The sequence below is a fragment of the Lissotriton helveticus genome, chromosome 8, assembly GCF_964261635.1.
Source record: "Lissotriton helveticus chromosome 8, aLisHel1.1, whole genome shotgun sequence".
Classification (NCBI taxonomy): domain Eukaryota; kingdom Metazoa; phylum Chordata; class Amphibia; order Caudata; family Salamandridae; genus Lissotriton; species Lissotriton helveticus.
In genome coordinates, this window is record NC_136069.1 from 1041196017 (window position 1) to 1041221140 (window position 25124).

The following is a 25124-nucleotide window of genomic DNA, read 5'->3' on the forward strand; positions in this document are numbered from 1 at the left end:
GCCCTAGCTAACAAGAAATCCCATTTCTAACACACGTAGTATGCTGTGTATGTCATATGGAAAAGTGGCGTAGGAGGAGGCAGTTGGAGTTGAAGTTGGCATTTGCATGGATGGATGCAATAGCGTCTTACATTTATCTGAGCACTGAGATATTTTAACTTGGTTTTGCTGTGCCGTTATAATTGTTTTCGAGAATAAAAACTTTTTCCCGAATCAACAATGGTGTACATCGTCCTCATTTCCATACTTGCATCAGCACTGAAACCAAAACATGGACAAAACGCTTCCAGGAGTTCACTCCGGTGTTCATCCAATATGAAAATAAAAATATAAAACCAGACAACCCAAGAAACACAACTTTTGAAAACCGAAGCGAAGTGTGTGAATTTGGTGGCAACCACAACGTTTATATTCTAAAGGCTACTACAATACATCAAAGCAAAAATAATTGCTGAAATAATTCGAAAAAAAGACACCACAACGTAACAAGTTAGGAACTTCATAAGAAATAAACCTTTAATATTTAATTATTTTTTTTTTAACAATGCAAACGACGCATTCAAAAAAACATGCTGCTATCGTGAGAAAACGTGTAACAAATACAACTTTCACGTATGTGATTCAAGTCCTGGCAAAGACGTACCTTAGGATGAAAAGGAACAAAAAACACTAAACTCTACGAGTATCACACAGAAGGAAGCGATAGAAACCAGATTGTGGAAATGGTACAATCGTTGTGCAGCATTCCATTATGAAAAATAAAGTTATTTAACAAAACGGTTACACTCGTAATGCTGATCCTCTTTAAAGATTCTTTCTAAAAGAGCTCTGGTTTTAAGAACCAGTTCCGTCATTGACGCCCATATCATCGTTGTAATATTCTGCTTTCAACTGATTGAACTCAAAGATGAGGAATTACATTTTCATGTCCACATCCTCACCACCCTGCGAAGAAAAGAGAATTCCGGAGATCAATTATGTTGCATAGAATTAAGATCACTGAACTAATCAAAAATACGTGAGTAGAATCCGTGCCAGCAATGAAGAAAAAATACAATGACGAATGGAAGTAAGATTTGATCAAAATGTAACAGTCGGATTACACTATAAACTGTACTGGCATCAATGCTGCATAAGAAACAAAAGTAGGCTGCAACATAAAATTTGCATAACGTTAAACACCTGGGAGTTATCCATTAGAAGCTGAATAGCTTGACAGATAAACATCAATAAACAGGAGCTGTGGTGAATGGACCAGCAGGCGCAGAGATTAAAATACATCTCAAAGGTTTAAATAGAGGAAGTTTCTATATGTACATTTGTCCTGCAGATTATTAACTGGTTCAAATATCTCCGTGTGGAGCAGTATGAATGAGGAAAGTCAATGATTTGTGGCCTGTGAACCCCGGTGATGCCATGGATGTGGTATCATGTTTCACACACATTAGAGGGCTCAAGACTCAAACCAGACACTTGCAGTTTTAGAACTAAAACGATGGACTCTGATCGAGTAAGATGAACTTGAGTTTCTCCTCAAACGCAGACCACCTACCAAATGGGGGATAAAGTAAACATCTGACCACTCACAACTTTGTTTGCAGCAGGGGCGGCTCTAGGCTCATGGCGGCCCTGGGCAGGGAGCGTAGGTAGGGGGCCCCGGAAGAGGGGGTCCGGGCAGGGCGGAGCGCAGAGGTCGGTGAAGAGGGAGGGGTCAGGGTGTTTGGAAGTGGAACAGAGCCGGAAACCGCCAAATCCCTGCCAGGGGCCGCCACGCAAATATGTATCCATCCTCAGAGGATTATTATATTAAGGATATATATTGGCGTGGTGGCCCCTGGGGTTTGGTGGCCCTGTGCAGGTACACAGCTTGCACCTGCCTAAGGCCGCCCCTGTTTGCAGATTCCTTATCGGTCCACCCTTCTTACGGATACTACCTTGTGATGTGTTGTACTCACTTTGAAGAAGACTGCCTCTTTTTTCCAGATACGTTGTTTCTGGAGTTCGGGGAGACAACACGGGATAGCACGAGTCAGCGGATTGATACTGAACCTCAAACATATGACTGCCGTTTTCACTTTTCTTGTTCACAAGTAAGGAGGAAGTATAACCTTGCTTCCTTTTCTACTCAGCATGCACGGAACGTCTCTGCCTCTTTTAAGCCTAGCAATTCACTGTAAAATTATTTTTTGAGAAAATGGTAATACTTTATTCAATGGCTTCCTTCCATCACGTACTTAGCTGATGGGAAGATAAGTGCCTCTGGGGGCATCCTGGCCTGCCCCTTTTTCGGTTTCTCCTGAGACAGCGCATGCAGTATTGCTTGCAAAACAGTTTGTTAGCTTACATGGGGCTTAAAGCCCACCCATTGCTGACTATTACTTGGCTTCATTGTCAGTCCAATTTCTATGCTTCTCTTTAGTCAGTGCATGCCAGCTTCACTTTTTGTTCTTGTTTTTGTGCATCCCTTGGAGCGTGGCCCAATTACTGCTTCCTAGCCCAGTGAGATTCTTTCCACTGCTTGCGCTTTCTGGCCTAGTATACTTTTTCGTCTGGTTGTACCAGTCAATAAGAGTGGATGTACTTGCAGGGCATTTCCTTCCTTCCTTCTACTCCATCCTCCTCCATGTTATTGCTTGCTCCTTCCGACCCACCAGTCATGCTCTGTTACTGCTTGCCCCTTCCCACCCCTCTCTGTGTGTTGCTTGAGCCTCCCACTCTCCTATCCCTCTCTGTATTGTTACTTGCTTGTTTCACCCTCCCCCGTTGCTGATTGCCCCCTACCCTTGCCCTGTTGTTGTGTGCCCCAGAAGCAAGATTGGCTTTGTCAGTGTTGTATTTAGTCAAGTTGTACAGCAGAGCGGCTGCTGCGCATCATGGACAAAAGTTAAAAAAAAATTAAATCGTCTTGATGCTAAATACATTTTACCACTGCTGAACCACATGTTAAAAAAAAATCACGAGCAAAGCCAATAACTCGCACGTATGTAAGACCAATTAGCTTGCCAATATTCATTTATTTTTTCATTCCAAGTTTATGTACGGCAAAATGATACAAGCCTTGTAGAAAGAGGAGGTTTCATATCCAGGTGAGCAATAGGTCACAGAAGGAGGCAAATATGAGGCCTCTATTTCCTGTCCAGTTCCCAGCAGCTCTCGCCAGAAAATGGCAGAGTGGACTAGGATTCCAAATCAACGGTTGCACTGCAAGACCAACATTCCAGCATGGCCTAACGCTGAACAAATGCAATATACAACATATCTTATTCCTTACACAACTAATAAAGAACTTTGCTATAAAAAATATTAATAAAAGAAAACAGAAGATATTCACATTGATATTAAAATATGGAAAGTTATACAATTTAAAATAAAGAACATGTTTGAGAAAACCTAGTAACTGATTAACAATTTTAACAACAAAACACATTTTTTTTTTTAAACAGGGCACGTAGACTTCAATCATTTGACATAGTCCTTCATCCAATGGGTTCTCCATGCAGTTGTTCGTTACTTTTCTTACCCTGCGATTAATTCACGGAACAATTGTCCAAAGTAAGCATAATGGAGTTTGTGCGCAAACATGCACTGACATCATCAGGAGAGGAGTGTGAACCAGCCACAAGGCAATAAGGGGTAAGGTGCACAGAGTTCAAAATCCGGCAAACATAGGGTTCAGCAAAAAGGAATACAAATTGGGTGACCCCACATTAAAGGCACATTTGCAACACTCCCCCCTACAAAACATGCATTACCTTGACTAAGGGTTGACCCAAGTGGACTAAGAATATGTAAATGGTTATCTAGAGGTGTGGCGCCGCGGCCAGGGCGACTGACGCTGGAATCTGGGGATCACGGTTCGATCCCCGGTTCCGGCGGCAGGGTAGCCCAGCACCATGTGACTCTGGGCAATAGCTCGCTTAATCTTCCCGACGGCCCCCAGCGCCTAGAGACCCTTACGGGTGATTGTGCGCTTTACAAATGTGGACTTTAAAACCGCATCTTTCAAGTTTTTATCTTTATTAGAAACTAGCAGCCCGTCCCGACGTTGTCCGTGAGCAACAGGCTTCCCCGCCCCCCGCCCGCCCCGACATTGTCCAGCAGCCCGGCCCCCGCCCGGCCCGTCCCCCGCCTGCCCCGACCCCCGCCTGAACTGACATGGATCCCCTCTGCCCCGACATGGGTCCCCTTACCTCAGCTGCCGTTCCTCCCGCCTGTCCGCTGCTCGCACCGCCGCTGGCCTGTCCGCTGCTCCTCACGTCAGCGCTCCTCCCCCACGCCATGTCCGCCGCTCCCTTACCTCAGCCGCCGCTCCTCCAGCCTGTCCGCTGCTCGCACCGCCGCTGGCCTGTCCGCTGTTCCTCACGTCACCGCTCCTCCCCCGCGCCATGTCCGCCGCTCCTCGTCGCGCTCCTGGACGCCGCTCCTCCCCGCGGTCCTGACGTGAGCATGCACGTCGCGGCCGGCGCTACTTCGGAGGGACTACTTTTTTTTTACTGTAAATTTTCTAAATAACGTTTTTTTTTATTTATATAGCCTATAACCATCTACACACCCTGACGATTCCAACGGTGTATCGGGTGTGTTGATTGGCGCCGTGGTTCCCGAGTTTACCCGCCTCAAAGGCTGAAAGTTCTTCCTTTATTATAGTAGTATAGATTAGCAGGTCGTCTTGAAGTCTGACCACCCCGTCGATATATTCAAACAACTTTGATACCAGTCTTTGAAAAACAGAGGCTGCAGAAGCCAAACAGAAAGGCACATGACAACACTTCCGGCTAGATAAATAAGGTAATGCTTTATAGGCTGTTATAGAGTTTAGTTTGTTTTCCTCTGACAACAATGCTGATCATGTTCTTTTTTTTTTTTTTAAACAGATTTTATTGGGTTTCTTTGCATCGGCAAACAACAGACCATTTTCAAACATTGCATGGTATGTCATTGAAATCTTACCCATCAACCATCCACCCGCAATTTCCCGCCCACCACCCTGAGTTGCGCCCTAATGTATGCAAGCTAAGTCCATTATTCAGTACAGTTCCTCCCCATCAAACTGACATTAGTATCCATCCCAATCCCGCATCACAAGGCCACAACACTGAGTTGATACATCTATATCGATAGTCTGTGCCACTAAAGGGTCTCTCATAATTTCCTCCAAAGTCTCCCACGCCCTGGCCACCTCCAGCGAGCCACAGCCCAGTCTCACCTCTTGAAGCAACATCCCACTCTCATACCCCGCCCATCTCTCTAGTTCCCTACGCCAGGCTGTTGCTCAAGATCCCCAGACAACCCTTCAGTTTCAAGTGATTTCTCTCTTTGCCAAAACAAAGGCCACATCTTGAAACCTACTTGTGACCTTGCTTTTGGCAGTGTGTGGAAACAAGCTTAGCAAACAGTGCTCCAGGGAACAAGGGACCTCCCTCATTGTGATGGCAGCCACTGTAGTTGTGATCTCTTCCCATTATTCAGCCAAGGACGGGCAGGTCCATATCATATGAAATAATTCCGCCCCTATTGCCCGACAAAGTGGGCATGCTGCTCCAATTGTGCAATGCATAGAAGTTTATCAATTTAAACAGGGCATTCCTAGACACCCTGTGGGACTGTTCTATGATTTTCACTAGAACTAGAATCCCTAAATCCTCCTCCCATCATTCCCTCAGGGTATCCAGTGGTGCCAGGTCAGGTCAGGTGAGTATGGTCCCTGCATCCTTGTCTTCTGCAAGCACCTGACTCAGCAGTGCTGCAGCACTTGAAGTTTGCTTGTGCCCTCCACTAGGGGACGTCTGGCCTCCAGTAGCACATGGAGCAACAGCTGGAGCTCAGGTATAAACGGTCTAACCTTCCTCCCCTGGGTCATCCTACTTGCCCATCCATTGGGTGAGCCACTGAAGCTGCGCCGCAATGTAATACATTTCAAACTCTCGGACTGCTAGGTCTCCCTTTCCCACAGCTCATTACCCCAGATGAAGGTAATAATGAGCAAGTCCAGCTCCCTTAATACCGCCCGGGGAATCCAGAGAGGTAGGACCGCAAAAAAAGTATAGCAGCCTGGGGAGCGCCACCATCTTAACAAGAGCTATGTGCCCCGCTACAGATAAGAGAAGCGTCTTCCAGAAATCAGTGCTCACTCAAAGGGACAGAGCAGCCGCTGCCACATTCTCCTCCAATAGGTCAGTCAGATCATGGAATACTTTCACCCCTAGATACTGCAGACACTGGGGGTTCCCACTGCAGCGGTCTCAGTTCCTCCAGCGGCCTACAATGTGCAATCACCAGAAACAACACCGACTTTTGCCAATTCACCCCCAACCTGGATATTGAGCCAAATTTATCGAGCAGCCGCACTGTTCCCTCCCCGCCAGTGTCTTGGAGGAATAGTAACGAATAATCCTCATTTAGGGCAATGTGATGCGGCTGAGCCCTGACCTCTTTTCCCCATGTAATGGGCACCTGATCTGGTGCTGCTAGCCAGCGGCTCCATCCCCAGCGCAGAGACCAGTGGTGATAAGGGGCAGCCCTGCCTGGTCCCACGGCCCCCTACATACCCCTCAGAGATCATGCAGCCAGTTTTCAATCAGGCTGTAGGGTCTGTATACAACAGTCTAGTCCAGCATATAAAACTCCTGCTCATCTGCAGTCTCCTCATCACTCTATAGTGGAAGTTCCACTCTAAGCTACTGAAAACGTTCTCAGTATTAACTGCAAATACCACTGGTTGCCTGCATTCATATGTATCTGCCGCCATCAAATTTACCTGCCTCCTTATATTAAACGTGATGTTGCGGCCTGGGTTAAACCCGCTTGATTTGGGTTTATCACTATCCTCATATAGGGCAGCAGCCTAGTCGCTACAATTGGCTAAGGATTTTATAATCGATGTTGAGCATCAACAATGGTCGATATGTTTGCAGGCCTCCCCAGTTTCAGCAGTGGCACCACAAGTGCTTCACGGGTGGAAGGCGGCAGATGCCCCGAACTCTTTGCTGCCCTGTACAGGTCCTCAAATTTGGGCTCTAGCACATCAGAATATGTGATATAAAATTCAACAGGGAACCCGTCCATCCCAGGTGTTTTCCAACTCGCCATAAACTTTAGCACTGTTCTTATTTCCTGAAGCATGATATCCCTTCTCAATTCCTCAGCCTCCTCTTGTGTGAGAGTCAGTATAAGCAACGGGTTGAGAAAGTCACTTAAGGCTTCCTCGGTGTACATGGAAGCGCTTGCTAGAGACGAGTGAAGTACACCTTAAAGTGCTAGTTAGTAGCAGTCTGCTAATGAAGCCTGTCCCTCTGATCTGTTTCAAGTTCCAGTATTAATTACCCCAATTTAGCTGGATTAGCGAACCAGCTCTATTGCGCTCCGAGTGTGGTAGTATCATGTATTCCCTGCAATCGAAACAGCTAAGCTTCTCTATCAGTCTCGCTATTCACTCCCTAGAGTCTACCAGGACCTGTTGCAGTTCTAGATGCCACAGTCTTCGTTTTTCAACCTCCCTGAATCATACCTCCGTGGCCACTACCTTTATCTAGTAAGGTGCTCCAGATGCCCACCGTTTCCGCAATGCACTTTTCTCTAATAACTGCTGTAAAGGCTTCCCATTCTAATTGTGGGGTAAATGCCACATCAGTGTTATCTCAAAGTATTGTTTAATGCTATCTCTAATTGTGTCCTGGAATCTGAGTCTTCTAAGGACTCCAGCGTCAGTCTCCATGTAGGGAGACAGGGCCGCTACCAGCCCAGATAAAGGAGTACCGGGTTATGGTCAGATATAGTCCTGGCTGGATAATCCACCTCATGCACCAAGCTGTGCACATCAGCGCACACAGAGCACAAAGAGGCCTGAGATGGAATCCCTGGTCACCGGATGGATGTGGCGCCAAGAATCTACCAGGCCCAATTAGGTCTGCCACACAGTAAATAATCAAAGCAGTTCTACTAACCAGGGAGTCCCTCAATGGGGGGTTGGGACCTATCCAGCGCCGGGTCAGCCACCAATTATAGTCTCCCCCATGATGACCGAGGGTAATAAGTAGGTTGCCAGAGTACCTTGGACAAGTCCACCGGAAACGCTCCCTGATCTACACTTGGGGCATAAACATTAATGACTGCTAGGTCTCGGCCAGCCAGATGCCGTGTCACCACCACAAACCTGACTGCTGGGTCAACCGGAGCCCTGGTTTTCTGGAAAGGTGCACCCATATAAGCCCCCTTCACACAGGCAGAGTACGTGGTGTGGTAGGCCCGCCCCTGCTATTGGCTCTGCAGCGACAATCCCTTCTTAGCCATTAGGTGTGTTTCTTGCAACAGCGCTATATGAACCGCCCCTTCTTTTTATGTATGAGAACACTTTATATATCTTGGCCATGCAGTTCGTCCCCCAAATGTTCCAGGATATGAACTTGTAGTTCATGGAGGTCTCCATTCGACATACATTTGTGCTACAGTTGGCATACACAATCTGTCCCTGACCCTGTTGTGCAGCGCCCCCTCCCAGCGAAGTGACTATGCAGCAGATGCAGTAGGATGCAACGCCTAAAACCACAACTGCCTACCAAACAACATTCAAAGCAACTCCCAATCTCAAGGAAAAGTAGGCAACTACCCCCCACCCAAACTTGCATTCTAAATACAAACACTTGTCGGTGGACCCACGTATACCACTCAAAGAGAGGGTCTGCCAGCTCGAGTCCCCCATGCCAGACAGTCCACCACCCAGCAGCATATAAGATCAGTTAGCAGGTTGCCAAGGGGGCCAAGGTGCACTTCCAAGGGTCTACAGTATAAAGTTGTATTTCCAAGCATTTAATAGCATCTTGCAATTCATCTACATTATCGCCACCACCACCCTCAAAAGGATGGTAAAGGTTCAAAAACAACAGGAGCTTATAATCCCAGATGATGCACCAGTAGAACAAGTTACTTACCTTTGGTACTGATCTGATCTTTCTGGTGGATACTCTATATACCTGCAGATTCCTCACCTGTGCAATGTCCCAGGTAACAGACTGGATCTGAAATATTCTTCTATGCCATAAGGGCAAGCTGATTTTATCTTGATGCTGGAATAGAGGTTGTGGTGATGTCACTGGAGCGATACAGTGCACAACCTGTGCCCTCACGTCATTTCCCCATTTGTTTTTATGTGCCCTTATAAGCTGAAACAAGGGAATTACATGAATTTCGTAGTACAGCAATGTAAGTTGTAAACCTATTACAGAGACCGATGGCCATCCTCTAGAATGATGAGGCGATTGGGTTGGCGGAGTAATCTGTAAGTAGATCTAAAAGAATGAATATTAATAAATGGAAATTACTTTTTTTTGGATAGATACATCTACCTGCAGATTTCTCAGCACACCAAGCGGCAAATATATTCCACCTTCCAGAACAGATAGACTTAGTTGATTTGACAAGCACAGGGAACCCTGTCGACCATTTCTCGTGCCAGCTGGAAAAAGCTCAGGCGTCCCGCTCATTCTCCAGGCATGAAAGTGAAGACTTCGAAGGTTAGGGAGCAGAACTTGCCGAATAGACTAGAAAAGTTGGTCTGCTTTGAGAAAAGAAGACTGAGAGATTGAGTAAGGAATGTAAGAACAGGCACAGAAGGTCGGAGTATCATACCCATTTGGCGCGCCCAGTGGAATAAAGATGACTTGTATTCGGGTCTTTTCCTGAGAACTCAAGTAAATAAGAGTATGGGAGGAAGCTAATAATGACGTGGGAAATTCCACTTCAATCAAGACATGTCCCATTAGGTTTCCCGCAGTGGATACTGTTGGGCAGAACTGTGGGCAATAAGCATTGATGAAAGTGGTAAACAGGTACACCTGAGGGGTGCCACACAGGCCAAAGATGTTTTGCAGAAGCTACTCCTGATGTGCAAGATGAAGCAGTCTGTCAACTCCGGTATTCTGCCAGCCAGGCTGATGAATCAATCAATCAGGGGTTTATAGAGCTAGCTACTCACCCATGAGAGTCTCAAGGCGCTGGAGGGGGGGCTGATCAGTCGAAGAGCCAGGTCTTGAGGCTCTTCCTGAAAGTGTGCAGAGTGGGCGAGCGTCTGGGAGCTCATTCCAGGTCTTTGCTGCGAAGTAGGAGAAGACTCTTCCGCCTGCTCTGGTTCTGCTGATGCATGGGGTCTCTGTCAGGGCGAGGTCGCGTAGCTGAGGTTCCTTTTGGGTACTGGAAGGAGACTCTTTCGTTGAGGTATTTGGGTCCAATGTTGTGGAGGGATTTGTAGGCGTGGGTGAGTAGCTTGAGGGTTACTCTCTTCTTGATGGGGAGACAGTGTAGGTCTCGTAGGTGCCGGGTCATGTGCTTGTGTCGTGGGTTTCCGAGGACGAGTACGGCTGCGGTGTTCTGGATGGTTTGGAGCTTGTGTAGCAGGGCTTTGTTGATTCCGGCATAGAGGGTGTTACCGTAGTCCAGTCTGGTGGTATTGAGTACGTGGGTGACTGTCTTTCTGCATTTGGGGGGATCCACTTGAAGGTCTTGCGGAGGATGCAGAGGGAGTTGAAGCATGTGGAGGTGATGGCGTTGATCTGGCAGGTCAAGGTGAGGGAGGAGACTAGAATGATGCTGAGGTTCCGGGCGTGGTCCGTCGAGGTGGGTGAGTTTCCAAGGGCAGGGTCCTACCAGGAGCTGTCCCACACAGTGGGGGAGGGTCCAAGGACGAGGACCTCTGTCTTCTCCGAGTTCAGTTTGAGGCAGCTGTCGCTCATCCAGGCTGCAACGTCTTTCATTCCTTCTTGGAAGCTGAGTCTGGTGTCTTCGGAGTTCTTTATGAGAGAGAGGATGAACTGGGTGTCATCGGCATAAGATACTATGCTGAGCCCATGCTGTCTGACGATGGTGGCCCTGTATGTGTTGAAGAGCATGGGGTTGAGCGAGGATCCTTGGGGTACTCCACAGTTGATCTCTGTAGGTTTGGAGAGGAAGGGAGGGATTCTGATCCTTTGGGTTCTGCCGGAGAGAAAGGAGCGGATCCAGATGGTTGGCGAATAGCCAAATTCCATTCTTGTGTGCTCAAAACCAGAATGCCTCTTGACAGAGAAGGTGAAACCGCAGTCCACCCTACTTGCTGACATATCACATCACAGTTCCATAGAGCTCTCAATGGAATGACTGTGAAAGTAAGTAAGGAAGGACTTGAAAACCAGCCAAGTTGCCCTCAGCCCGAGCTGTGAAGTGCCTCCTTTTCCAGAGGCCAAAATCCCCTGATATCCAGTTCCTCCAGATAAGCACACCACATGAGTGAGAAGACATCCCTCACTAACGTGGCCATGACTTGTGGAGGCAGGAGGACATCCCATAGATTAGGTTCTGCTTGCTGAACACCAGAAAAAATGCTTGTTTCAGAATGGCATCTGCTAGATCTCCCTTCTGTTGGAAGTGATACCTGTGGAGGCACCACTAGAGAGAGCTCATGTGCCAGCATGCATGCATGACAAGGAGGATGGAAGAAGCCAGCATGTCTTGTAAGCAGAGGACCCATCAAGACTGGAATCCAATGTCTCTCTTGAAGCATCAGACCAACATCCTGAATGTCTTGGATACTCTGCACAGGTGGGAAAGCTCAAAGCAATGCCGTATCCAGTGCTGCCCCTATGAACAGGAGCCACTGAGAGGCCTCTACCTGGGACTTGGGCATGTTGATGGAAAAGCCCAAGTTGAACAATAGGAATGGGGATGCTTTTGAATGCAAGGTGGTGCAACACCATTTATGGCAGGTACGGGATACAGATCTCCGGCCTCCTTAAATGTACCTTGACCACCGCCATTTCCTTCATGAAGGCTTAAGGTGCCGGAATTAGTCTAAATGGGAGGACTGAAAACTGGGGATGTATGATCGCACATCGCAAACGATTCCAACGCATGCTTTTACCACGCGTCAAAAACATTGCAAAGACCATCACACCAGCATTTTTAACAACACACGGCGTTTCAATGCCAATGCGGTGTTTCCTATTGCCAAGTAGAATACATCGCACACTGCAAAAGCGCACACCATTACAACGCATATGTGATGCACAATACTTAGCATGCATTTCATATGGTGATTTGACACAATAAAATAAATCCAGGATTTATAAAGTGCATTAAATAACCTGTGAGGGTCTCATGGTGCTGATTTGTAGGCACGGGTGAAATAAGTGATTTGCGCAGAATCACAGGATGTTGATGCGGAGGATAAAACCCTCATCCCACTGCCACACAATAAAATAAATCCAGGATTTATAAAGTGCAGTAAATAACCTGTGAGGGTCTCATGGTGCTGTTTTTTAGGCACGGGTGGATAAAACCCTCATCCCACTGCCTCGCGGTCGTTCTCAGGCCATGAGGCCACACCCTCTCCCTAATGTCGAGCTTCATACACATACATACATATTTTAATACTGAGAGTGTTCTCAAATGCTCGAGCATGAAAATAATTCCTCCTACATGCTTTTCACATGCTCGTGCAAAACACTTATTCGACTTCTGTGCATGAACATATAATAAATACCATGTTTGGCTACTTTGCATGCGTTGTGGGTAACTGCGTTGTGAAAAACCGCGATGTAACTGCATGCGCGATCTAACCGTATGTGTTGTGGAGACATTCAATGTAAACGTTTCCACGATGTAAAATGTGCGTTGTAATGCACCCGCGATGTGCTCTCATCGTTGCAATGGGTGTTCGCCGAAAACTGGTAGTAGATGGACCCCCAACATGAAATGTATATACCTCCTGAGCAACTGCAAAACTGGAGTGTGGACATATGTGCTCTGCCAGTCAAATTAAACCATCCAGCCACCCACGTCCAGTGGCAGAAAGACCTGATCCAGCGAGAACATCTTGAACTATTCCTCACAAATGTAAATTTTCAAAAACCTGAGTTCTATTATCGGACGATGACCGCAATCCTTTTGGTTTTAAAAAAAAAAATGTGTATTCAAGCTTGAATAAATATCAGCAGAAAAACAGACAAAATAAATCGTGGCAACACATTATACATTTACAGACAATGCATGGCAAGATTCATAACAACAGAGGAAGAGAGGAGAGAAAGAGGAACACCAAAACACCATAACAGACCCAGGGAATAAACAGCAATTGAATAACATAAAACGATCCCTATCTAGTCCCCGAGCCACTCCACCAAGGGAGCCCAGATCTTCTAACCCCACTCCCACCTCCTTCTTCCCGACCTCTGAAAAACGGCTGAGTCTAAGTTATAGAGGGCCAGGATCCTCGCTCTCCAGTTTACAAAAGTGGGGGCGTCTGGACTGATCCATTCTGAAGTAATACACAGCCGCATTAGGGACATAGCGATAAACAGAAGAGCGGAAGCATGTCTAGTTCTCTGCAACAAGCAATTACTCTCACATCCTAATAAAACAAGCTCTGATGATAGGACAGCCGGAATATTAAGCCTAGAGTTAATAAATAGATCTACAGCTTGGAGAAACCTCCCAAGTTTGGGGCAGCCAAAAAACATGTACATCGTTGGCAGTTGCCAGATTGCATCTCGGACAGCAATGACCCCCTCTACCCCCCATTTAGAAATTTTGGCTGGGGTATAGTAAAGATCAAATAAAGCCATATGTCTTTGAGAGCGCAAACTGCCTGATAATAACACACTACTCGATCGTTCTATGGCCTGGGAGATGTCCAACTCTGTCTTACCCAGCTTTGCCTCCCACTTAGCATTCTGAAAAGGGAGATCATCTGGGAGACCAGAGAGCAAATGCTGATATACTACCCCAATTCTTGACCTCCTCAAAATCAGTTCCATAAGTGTAATCCTATCAAATAAAATAGTAGCTTGATCCTTCATTTTATCTACATAACTTCGAATCTGTAAGTATTTGAAAAACTCATGTGTATTAAGACAAAACTTATCCTTTAAAAATGAAATGGAAGACATTTTCCCTTCGCACCCTAGATCACCCAGAGACCTTAATCCCTGTGACATCCACCTAAATGTAGTCAGAACTTGAAAGATGGAAGGTAAGAGTCTAGCCGCGGTGAGAGCTGTATAGTAGTTAATATTAGGAATCGACCATTTGCACCGGATCTTACGCCAAACTGAAAACATTGCTGCAGTGACCTTAAACTTGGTCTTCTTATAATAACTGGGTTCAAGAACCCACAATAAAATCCCCTTAGCATCTTCCCCTAGTCCTATTTCAAAAATAGGGGTCTACAGAACGACTGCAACACCACCCTGTCCCCCATCAGTGGTAAAGCAAAATGTTGAAGGAGAGCTGACCAGTAATAAAGCAGCAGGTCCGGCATGGACCAGCCCCCCCGGTCCCGCGGAAGGTGCATCCACTTTGCCGCCCTTCGAGGTTGATGATACCCCTAAAGAAATCTATGCAACTCCTTTCAGCACGAGCGAGACTTGATTGTGTAAATTCGAGTGGGATGGTTCTGAGTAAATATAGTAACTTTGGTAAGACCAGCATTTTGAGAACATTGCCCCTACCATACAGAGAGAGATGTAAGTTGTCTAATCTTACTAGAGTAGAATTGACTGAATCGATAATAGGCAAGATGTTCAAGTCTGGAATATTGTCTACTAACTCAGTGATTTTAACCCCTAGGTATGACACACTTTGAACCACTGAGGCTCCAGAGGGGCCCATGGCAGCTGATTGGACAACCTGAGTTTTGGTGACATTAAGTTTATAGCCAGAGAGATGACCATACTGTTCTGCTAAGTTCTTAATAGCCGGAAAAGCTGATGCTACGTCGCTAGTCAAGACCATAATGTCGTCAGCGTATGCCAACACCTTATACTCTGAGACATTGACCCTAACTGAGAGTATATTCAAAGAACCCTAGATTTTGCTTAAAAAGGGGTCGAGCAGGGACAATCTGGTGCCCCTGCTAATGCTGAAAGATCTTGACACCGACCCAGAGACAGAGAGGGTAGCCTCTGGAGCACTGTAAAGTGATTGCACCGCTTGAATAAACTCAGAACTAAACCCCTTCCACCGAAGGACTGCCCATAAAACCCCCCAGGCGACCCTGTCGAACGCCTTCTCGGCGTCCAACAGGATTGCTCCGAGGGGAGATTCTGTGACTTGGGCCCTGTCCAGAAGTGCGATGACCCGGCGGACATGGTCAGCCGTGTTCCTGCCTGGAATAAAGCCATGTTGGAGTAGTGAAACTAGTGGAGAGATCACCAAGGCCAATCTGGTGGACAAGATTTTAGAGTATATTTTACTATCTGTATTAATTAAAGATATCGGGTGAAATGATGAGGGGTCTAACTCAGGTTTGTCTTTCTTTTTAAAAAGAATGATGGTAGTTAGGCGCCATGACTCCGGTATGCACCCAAGCTGTGCCCCTCTAAGAATTGTTAGAAGATCCATCCGAATCTCTGATCGAAACAGACTATAAAATTGCAGGGGAATAGAGTCGGGCCTGCAGCTTTGCCATTAGCTAGTGAATTGATTGCTAGCTCGACCTCCTCCCATTCTATGGGCGCAGAAAGAGCTTCATTCTATTGGGCCATAACATGAAGGGGGTTCGGATCCTGTAAAAAAGCCCCAGCCTCAGAGTCTATATTTAGATCACTAACTTCCTCTGTGTACAGTGAGCAATAAAACTGCAGAAAGACCGCCATGACCCCCTCCGATGTATCCTGAATATGACCTTGAGAATCCTGAATCTTGGTAATACGATTGGCCAAACCTCTCTGCTGGAGTCGCTTGGCCAGAACCCTGCCAGATTTTTCACCAAACTCGAACATCATAGTGTGAAACTGTAAATACTTCGCAGCAAGGTCCTGGCCAAAGTACTCCAGCAGAGGCCCTGGTTCTGGCGACCTGCAACTGGCTTTGAGCTGTGTCCCGGCCCTCCTTGATGGCACATATCAATTGAACCTCTGCAGCCCGCAGCTCCTCAATCTGCCTATTAGTTTGATCTTGAATAGTCCTCTGCCGAAAGGCAGAGAAACTCTTTGTTTCCCCCCGGATCGCTGCCTTTAGTGTGTCCCAGACAGTAGTGCAGGAGGCGGTCCCTCTGTTGATATTTAAAAATTCCGATAACCATTTCCTCATATGATCTATATATGATTGTTCTAATAATAACTTTCTTTCAAATGCCCAAGCACTTGGGATCATGGACATACGAGTGAAGGTACATTCAGTAATCACAGGGTTGTGATCTGAAATAATCCTAGGAGGAACGGAAATAGAAGTGAGGTCTCCCAACTGATCAGACATAAAAAAATAATGTAAACGTACCATTTTATTGTGGGGAGCAGAAAAATATGTATAACCGTCATGGTGTTTGTTGTGATAGAACCAGAAATCAGTCAAACAGTGCTTTTGAACCAGAGCTTGAAGCGCCCTAAAGACTCTAGGTTTCTTACCTACATAATTTTGACCCCCAGCTAAATTAAAATTGGCAGACAAGTTAATGTTCATGCCCCTACAAAAACAAATAGGGTGAGACCAAAGAGCCAGCTCTACGTTCAAATGATGTAGGACTGCCGGATCGTCCAAATTTGAACAACATACTGTGCAAATGGTTAAAGATCTGCCATTAATTAACAGCTCGGTGATTACCCATCTCCCTCTGATATCTTGACTGGTTTTCCTGCATGAACCTGATCCACGTCTTAGTAAGATTGCCACCCCTCTGATCATAGAGGTCTGGCGAGAACACCCAATTAAATCAAACCCAGGAATTTTCAAATAATCACGATTGCTCCAGGGGACATGGGTTTCTTGCAAGCATAGTACATCTAAACGTAAGGCCTGAACAACTCTCGAAAACAGGGCCCTTTTCTTGCCATCGTTCAGCCCGCAAATATTTCAGGAGCCTATCCTAAATTTACCCTGCGCCATTTGCTCTCAGAAACAAGAAACCTGAGCTAGCTAATATGTTATGTTAAAAAGGATTTCTAAAGCGTGCAGCTACTCCAAAGAGTGTCCCGGCACTTAAGACAGAGGAAAGCCCAGAGCAGGCTTTGTAATACATACAAAGCAATATTGAGCCGCCCTTAAGGAAATAGGGATATCCTAATGATGCCAATGTCAGTCAAAGTGCCACGATTATACTGTAAATTCAAGCTTTTTTCCTTTTTTAACCCCTATCTCCCCCCTCCCCCCAATCCACCCCCCCAACCATTGAACCCACCCACCTGCACTCCCCTTGCCCCACAACCCCCCATACAAGGCAACAGGACCTAGGTCCTAGTAATGGAGGGGCTGGTCATAACGCAAAACCCCCCGGTGTCATTGCCAAACTAAAGATACCAATGGGGGATATGCCCATGGGGAAACAGAAGAAAGAAAAGAAGGAGGAAAATACAGAAACACGACTTTTCCCCAACGAGAGAGCAATACCCCTGTTAAAAACCCAAAGGTTCCCGAAAAAAAAAGAAAAGGACAACAGAGAGCAGATCTCTGCAGCTTTACAGCCTAAAGTGAATTCAAAAACTCTTTAGCCTGGACTTCAGAGACAAAAAATCTGGTCTGGCCTTGATAGATAACTAAGTTTAGAAGGAAAAAGCAAAAATACTTGAGCTCCCTTAGACTGAAGGGGTACTATTAACTGCCGGAGCTGCCACCTCTGTTCAACAGTAGCTGGGCGAAGATCAGGCCTGACAAAGAACTCACAGCCCTTGCCGGCTCATCTCCTATCTGGCCTAGCCAAATCATAAATCTTTTCCCTAGCTAAGAAGCTTCTCAAGCAAATTAAAATAGCACGAGGCCATTTATCCATTTGACCAGAGCGTTGCTTCTGCTTAAACGGAAAACGATGTGCTATCTGGACTTCAAGTTGCCAGTCCCACTGTTTAACCTCCTGGAATGCCTCGGTGAACAATTCAACCACAAACTGCCTGATGTCCGACCCTTTAATCCCTTCCGGGACTCCCAGAGCTCTCAGATTGTTCCTCTGAGCTCTGTTTTCAAGATCAGCGAGTTTCCACTGGATATCATCCCTTTGAGATTTAATAAGGTCTGTGATGCTTCTTTGGGTGGCCATGTCATCTTCTAGGGTGGAAATCCTCTCTTCCGCCTCCCCAATCTAGAAGCAATATCCGAGCAAGTGTTGGCTACTCTACGGATTGAGTTTTGAACCCTGCGGCACGCTCCCTGAGTTCGGACACTCTCCTGCCGGGTCTCTTCGTGGTGTGTCATAATCATCTGGTAGATTATCGCAAGTGTCATCTCGCCTGGGGGCGGATAGGAGGGATTGGCACCTAGGTCCGTAGTATTACCTTCCGGACAAGGGTGCGTGGAAAATGAATAATCCCAGACTAGAGAGCCAGTATTCGGACAAGATGCAGAAGACCCCTGATCTTTAGGTGCCTTCCGAACTGTACAAAGTCCATTAGATAAGGCTTCTGAGTTTAGTGCCTCACTAATTCGCCAATCGCCCAACTCACTGTCGTCATCATCCGTCCAGTCTTCGTCCAGGCCGCCATCGTCCTCAGAGGACCCAGTGTGATCTGATAAGGAGTAAAATGTATCGCCGTCTGTGTCTCCATTAAAGTTTAACAGGGCATTCTGTGGGGGTGCTTGAGGTGTATCGCCATGAGTAATCTTAATTTGCTGCTCTGGGGGCTCCGTAGCCTTTTGGACGGGGGGAGTAGCTACAGTTTCTGTATTTGTCATTGAACCTGTCAGGACCACAGCTCCCAGCAATCCACTGGACTGAGCTACAAGGTCTACATGGACTACAGTGTTAGAAGGGTACCCAGGTTTATCGTCGCTACTCACCCCCCCTGACCTCTAACTCACCAGCCTTGCTTAGAAGATCCCCCTTAGTGGAAGCTGAAACCATTGGCTCTAAAGGAGGTAAAGAAGAAGCAGCATCCGCCTTAACGGTGAGAAAAGATGACAATGCTTTAGGAGACACAAATACAGACTGGCCCCGTTTAATCTTAATAGAGTTTTGTGGCGTTTTGTTCTTGTCTGCCTGATTTTCGCCGTCGTTGGAGCCGATGTTTCTACAGGCGTCTGCAGGCTCCCCTCCACACTCTCATGGACTCCCGCACCCGATATCAGAGCTACCGGGGATTGCACCACCGCGCCGCCTTATTTCGCGGAGCCCCGAGGCGCAGTGACACGTCCCGTAGAAGCAGCATTCTTCCCCTGTCCTTTCGGCGGCATAGCTGGGCGTGGACAGCAAAACAGCTGAAACGCCGAGCCGCACCCGGAACAGCAGGCTGCAGAGCGCGTCCGTGGAGAAAGAATCCAGCTGGTGAGTCGGCTTCTGTACACCAGGGGCCACCGCAGCATTTTTCGAGTTTTTCACTTATGAAAGTTCCGCTGCAGGTACCGCCAACAAAAGATTGCTGAAGCAAGTTAACAGAATCCCATAAGGTTTCGGAAATCCTTAGAACAGCAGAGTTTGGCAAGTCGACCGGGGGAGAGAGCGTTTGGACCAGCTCACTCAGCCGAGTGACCGCCGCCATCTTGCCCTGTCTTCCAGCGAACGCAATCCTTTTGGGCACCAGAAAGTATGAAGAATAGCATGCCTGACCAATTTCTTGCTCTGGCACCAACTCCATTTCTCCTTTTTTCAGCAGGGCTGCAACTTTCTGCTGCAGAATCTGCAGATAGTTCAACAACTGAATGGACTATTAGGGTGGGATGTGAGGCGTGATTTGTTGGATGGGTATATCCACTTTCTATAATCTGAAGGACCATCTGCTCCAACATAACAGCCTTCCAGGCCTGTAGAAAGGAGGATGCCTGTTATCCAATGGATTACATATGCTCCATCAAGGGGGGACTAAAGCAGCTTTCCAGGTGGTGTGGGAGAAGAAGAGGATGAAGGTGTCTGTTGGATCGGACAGCCTTTCCCTTTTTCTCTGTCTTTGTATTGAAGTACTAGAGGATTTTGTGGCTGTTGTTGAAATGGGTGGGAGGGATGGTGCTAATGAAATGTAAACCGTTTGAGAACCCCAAATATGTACAGAACTGCCTATAATCTTTTACAGGCTACTACAGACACAATGATCTAAGTGTAGACCTGAACATGGCCTGAAGAGCTCATGAGAAGCTTATAGGCCTGAGCCAGGTGTGATTGATGGCATAGCCCTGACCGCAGAGCCTGCTGTGTCATGCCCAGTCCTTATAATATTTCTGCAGGCATCCTGGCCATCACGTCCCACCTCTGCAAGGTTGTTCTGTAAATGGCCTGGCAAATTTGTTATTATCATGACTACCACAACCTACAGGAAGCATTCGGTTTAAAAAGAGACAGGCTGCTTGCATAAACAAGCATTTGCAATGCAATAGGTCTCGCATTAGGAAAGTGTGAGCTATTGTATTGTAAATGACACATTTTTTATTTATGTGTTGGTTTTGAAAATAGCGAAATTAATAGCTTTGTCATTTACAATGCCAATAGTTTTTACTTTAGTAAATGTGACACCTATAGCATTTGTAATGCAATATGTGTTGTATTTACGTGACTTAGATGTATTGATATTACAAATAACAATGGCTTTTAATTTTATTAAATAATTACTACTTAAATAAAAGTTATTGTAATTTATAATGGCAATAGCTTAAACTTTTGTAAATAACTTTTGTGAAGATTATGTTCAGTGTATTGTATTGTGATGAAAATCCAAGAGCAGAAGTGAAATATTAACATCTTTTTGTGACATTTGTAATAAAGCTTATCATAAAAATGCATCCCTGTAAATCAATATGTGCATGCAAAAGTGTGGGGTTTTGCGAATGTATTACAAATGTTCAACAAAGGAATACTCAAAATGTATTTATAAACACTTGAAAACATCTAATGTGCTACCACTTGCACTTCTGCGAAGGATTACTGCAGGTCAAGGGTCAACGTATTAATGAGAGTGTTTGGGATGTCTGCTGCCACCAAACAAACTGGAAGCTTGTTTGATAGCTAGAGGGCTGAAGGCAGAAGAGCAACGGAGAAAGCAAAGGTCATGGAGCAATTTTCTTTCTCTGCATGTAATGACCACACGCTGTGAAGCAGCATAACGTAGATACTATGGATCAATACAGCAGATGCCCTGCACATTGTCACCAGTGATATAAACGCAAACAGATCTAAAGTTGCAGTTGTTTTTGTCTTCAGTTGACACGACTAATGTGTGGTACAGAGATGAGTTAATGGATACGTTTTGAGGGACACACAAACCGCATGTGCTATTATTCTTTCTTACTAACGCAGGCATTTTCCTCTTTCCAAACTTCTAATGGCCCATTTTCGCCATTCTTAACTTTTAATTGTAACGCAGATTTTTTTACACTGAAATGTGTCTCTTTGTCCTCCTTAAGAATGAAATTACATAAATGTAGCCACTTGCTCGTTTTAGTTTACGTGTGAAAAGTATTGCTACGTGTCACCATGGGCTGAGCAGACTGTCTTTGAGATGTGACCAGATATCTATCTGGATTTTTTCGGTTTGGTGTGCATAAAATTCAGAAGTTCTATGGTGGAGTTGGTCATGCTTCTGTGCTCTCAGGTGAGTTGTTGTCGGCAAAGCACTTAGCAAACACAAGGTTGCCTCCCAGTACATCTGTGCGGCGCCATCACTTAGGACCGTTTGAAGAACAGCGTGTACTGGATGTGTAGGCAAAGGTCTGTGCTATGGAAGCATGTGTTACTTATGCCCTATGCAAAGAAATGTTTTCCCCTAAGAAGTTATACTGAGATTTGAAATGTTGCTGTTGTTTTAAGATGTAATGGTATTATTGTTCTCTCACGTGAGTCACAGTACAGGTGTAAAATGAACTAACTTGTTGCGCAGCAGCTAGTGACGGTGACCAGTGCCGAAGCACTAAAATGAACAGGCAGCGACGAGCGGGAAGTGGTGGTGGGGGAGGGGATGGCACGGGGATCTTAAGTGACTGCAACGGGTACTGCAGCACTGAACAATAATAGGCAGCGATGGGCGCAGAGAGGGGGGACCACGGCCTGGGATATTAAGTGACGAAGCATTGAAAATAACAGGCAGTGACGGGCGGGAGGGGGTGGGGCGGCAGAGGGGCAAAATTCCTCAAAAGAAAGATTTACAGACCTGTTTTTAAGCCGGGGCCAGCTTTGTTTTTGATTGCAAGAAAAATCGCTGCGTCCATGAAGCGGACTGATACACAAGCCGAGGGAAAGAATAACAAGCAGTAGATTAAATGAAACTCCAGACCGTGTTTCTTCAGGCTGGGGACAACAGCACGGATACTCGCCAGGAAATAGGAAACTGCAATCAAGGAAGACCACTGAACGGAGTGTCACTTGCGAAGGACATAGCAAACTTGCGAAGGACATAGTTTACCAACAAGCATTGGCCGTGCGGCCAGGCTGAAAGGAAATAAAAATGAAGTGGGCGGAGAGGAGCCGAAGCAAAACAAGCGGCCGGGGGGGCGGGAAGCGGATCACCGTGAAAGAAGTGTAATTAGGGGGAGGAGAAGTGAGGCCGGGTGTGCTGGGGGAGTAGAGATGCGAGTCACGGCCTGTGGCCGTGAAAAGTGAAGTGAATAATTAGGGGAGGAGAACTAGCAGAGGCCGGCCGAGCGCACGCTGGGTAAGCCAGTGGGAGGGAGGCTGATGCCTTTCATGTGGGGAAATGCGTGTGCTTGTGGTCACGTGATTCTCGTGAACTGTTGGAAATCCGCTTTTTGAGAGCCTTTGGAGAGCCTTGGGTTTAAGTCTTGGTTTAGCGGTGGTTTAGCGGCATTAGACTCGCATATTCATTCCTGCGGAATGGAATAGGCGAGACCTAAAAAACCTTTTTCCACACAGCCCCTATTTTCTTTTGATACGCTATCCAGGGGGTGGGCCAGACAAGCTCTTTTTGTATGGTGCAGGATGTGGTCTGCACCAATAGGCTCTGTGGACTGTAGAACCTCAGTCGGGATGATGGACTCTGCAGTTAGAAGGGGCAACTATCACTTCAACGTCTTTGAGGACAGCTTGGATAGGAGCCATCTCTGATGGAGCTGTTTCTGGATGAGGGTAGATATCTAGGTCTGGGGAGGTGTCCAGTCTTCTGGCATTCTATATCACTAGGCAATCAGCTGTGTTCGATGGAGGAGATGGCAGCAGATGGGCCATTTCACTTTGCCAATAATGTTGGCGAGAACCAGCAGTTTCTCCCCTATACTTTACTTCCTTCATTACCATTTGCACCTCCACTCTGGATCAAAGAGTTTTGGCAGGTCTTTCTGTTTGGTTCTGAGAGGCATTGGAATCCGCAAGAGAAGTGGCATTGCCAGTATGGCTCTTGCTAGCGCCAGAAGAATTCCTAAATGAATAAAGGGGTCAATTGGAGCTGAGGAAGAACCTGCAGGCAGGATTATGAGAAGAGCTACAAACCGTCTCATGGGGCCTAATAGTACTCATGTGGGGACAGATGCACGCTGGAACATATCCAGCTTAGCATGGTGAAATAGGGCTGGATCAGGGTACCCCAGCACCAGAAATGGCAATGATTGTGATGGGTATGGAAGGTTTACTGGAACCAGTGTCAGAGATTCATGAGGCAGTATCTCAACTAGCTTTCGCTCCAAAAGATGACTGCTGGAGGAGGGGAAGATTGTGGAACTGTACCTCTAGACTTAAAGCGAGATCAAGGTGAATATCCGTGGTCCTCTTCTTGCACGTCCTCCATTTAAATTTTAAGGCCTTGGAGGAAGGCGAAGAATGGGAGAGAGAGAGCTAGTCCTGAGCACAAACAATATCAAGCCCGATGGTCATCATGAGCATGGGCCATAAAGAGTTTGGCCTTGTGCTCCTTTATGGCCTTTTGATTCATATCGCAACACTAGTTGAAGAAATGTGTTTCAAATAGAGACTCTAAAAACGAACCTCATGTGGCTCAGTGATGGCATGGCTTAAACCCTGACTTTTTAGGAGGTGACATCGCTAAGGCATTGCACTTGAAGAAAATCTGTCAAGAAAATCTGATGAGACAAGAAACAAGGAAAGAAGCTGTTGATCTAAGTGGAAGGGCACGGGGGACATAAAAAGAACTGACGTCAGGACGCAAGCTGGGCGCTATATGGCTCCAGTAATGTCACCATGACCTTGCTTCTGGCGTTGAGATGGAGCCAGTGCTCCTTCCCAGCATGGTAGAGATATTCCAGAAGTTTCCGGATACAGACTGCTGCCAGAAATATTCAACAATTAAAGAATCTGCAATTAGTAGTATCCATCAGAAACAACTTTTCTCTGATCTGAATCCCAGACTGTCGATAGCCCCCAGGTAATTACTGACGGCACGTACCCCCCCACTCCATTTAACTGCTGGTTCTCCTGGTTCAGATAACAAGCATTGGCAAAGCCAACAGTATTGCGACAATGATAAGGAACACACGTTACAGTGCTGTGTACTGGCTGAGGGAACTGCCTGTTCCAGTCCCAGCCATCTTTATTCTTTTTGACGTCACGGGACAGACCACACAGTGCACGTCCACGGGGTCAATACATCGAACACCCCTCCCCGGTGGTTCACAATGGAGGGGTCGGGGGAGAGGGAGAGAGGGAGAGGGAGAGGGAGAGGGAGAGGGAGAGGGAGAGAGAGAGAGAGAGAGAGAGAGAGAGAGAGAAAGAGAGAGAGAGAGAGAGAAAGAGAGAGAGAGGGGGAGAGAGAGAGATCCGCTCTATTCTAATATTGGCACATCACATCAGTTGACCACGGGAGGACTTCCTTGGATTATGTGCGCTACATCTACTTGGTTATGTACGACTGAGGGTTTTTTCACATGGGGAATGGTATTGTTGACTTCCTGATTCATGCAGAGGGCGCTGGGACTCACTTTGGTTGTGGCATGTGGCGTGAGCCGGTATTCCCTCAGAAAATCATACAGGGTACACTACAAATTCTGTCCCTTCGCCAGGGCAATGCTGAGAGTCTCGTTTAGAGTCCGCATAAATCATTCAGCCTCTATCTGTTTTGAGACCAACATAGCGTAATTTGTCTGTTACGAATGCCACAAGATTGTAAGTACTCTGTAAATTCCTGACTGGAGAACGGGAGACCATTGTCTGTTCGGATCTCACACAACAAATCATGAGTGGCCATGACCTTTTGCAAACAGGGGATGGTGTGGCTGGCTGTCATTGACTCAATGACCTCAACCTCAGGGTATTTTGAAAAATCATCTATGACGACCAGCATGTGTCT

General features: G+C 46.5%; 1 protein-coding gene across 3 annotated transcripts in view; it reads right to left on the reverse strand.

Annotated features, from left to right (window-relative positions):
* Nucleotides 1-490: 490 nt before the first annotated feature.
* BCLAF3 (BCLAF1 and THRAP3 family member 3) overlaps nucleotides 491-25124 on the reverse strand; it is a 525957-nt gene continuing 501323 nt past the window's right edge. The window contains exon 13 of one of the 3 annotated variants that reach the window (XM_078657893.1): nucleotides 491-945. In XM_078657893.1, coding sequence (XP_078514019.1) covers nucleotides 916-945 — 30 coding nt within the window. In that variant the 3' untranslated portion in view covers nucleotides 491-915. The remainder of the gene's footprint in view (nucleotides 946-25124) is intronic. The other 2 variants (XM_078657894.1, XM_078657895.1) reach the window with 2 other exon arrangements.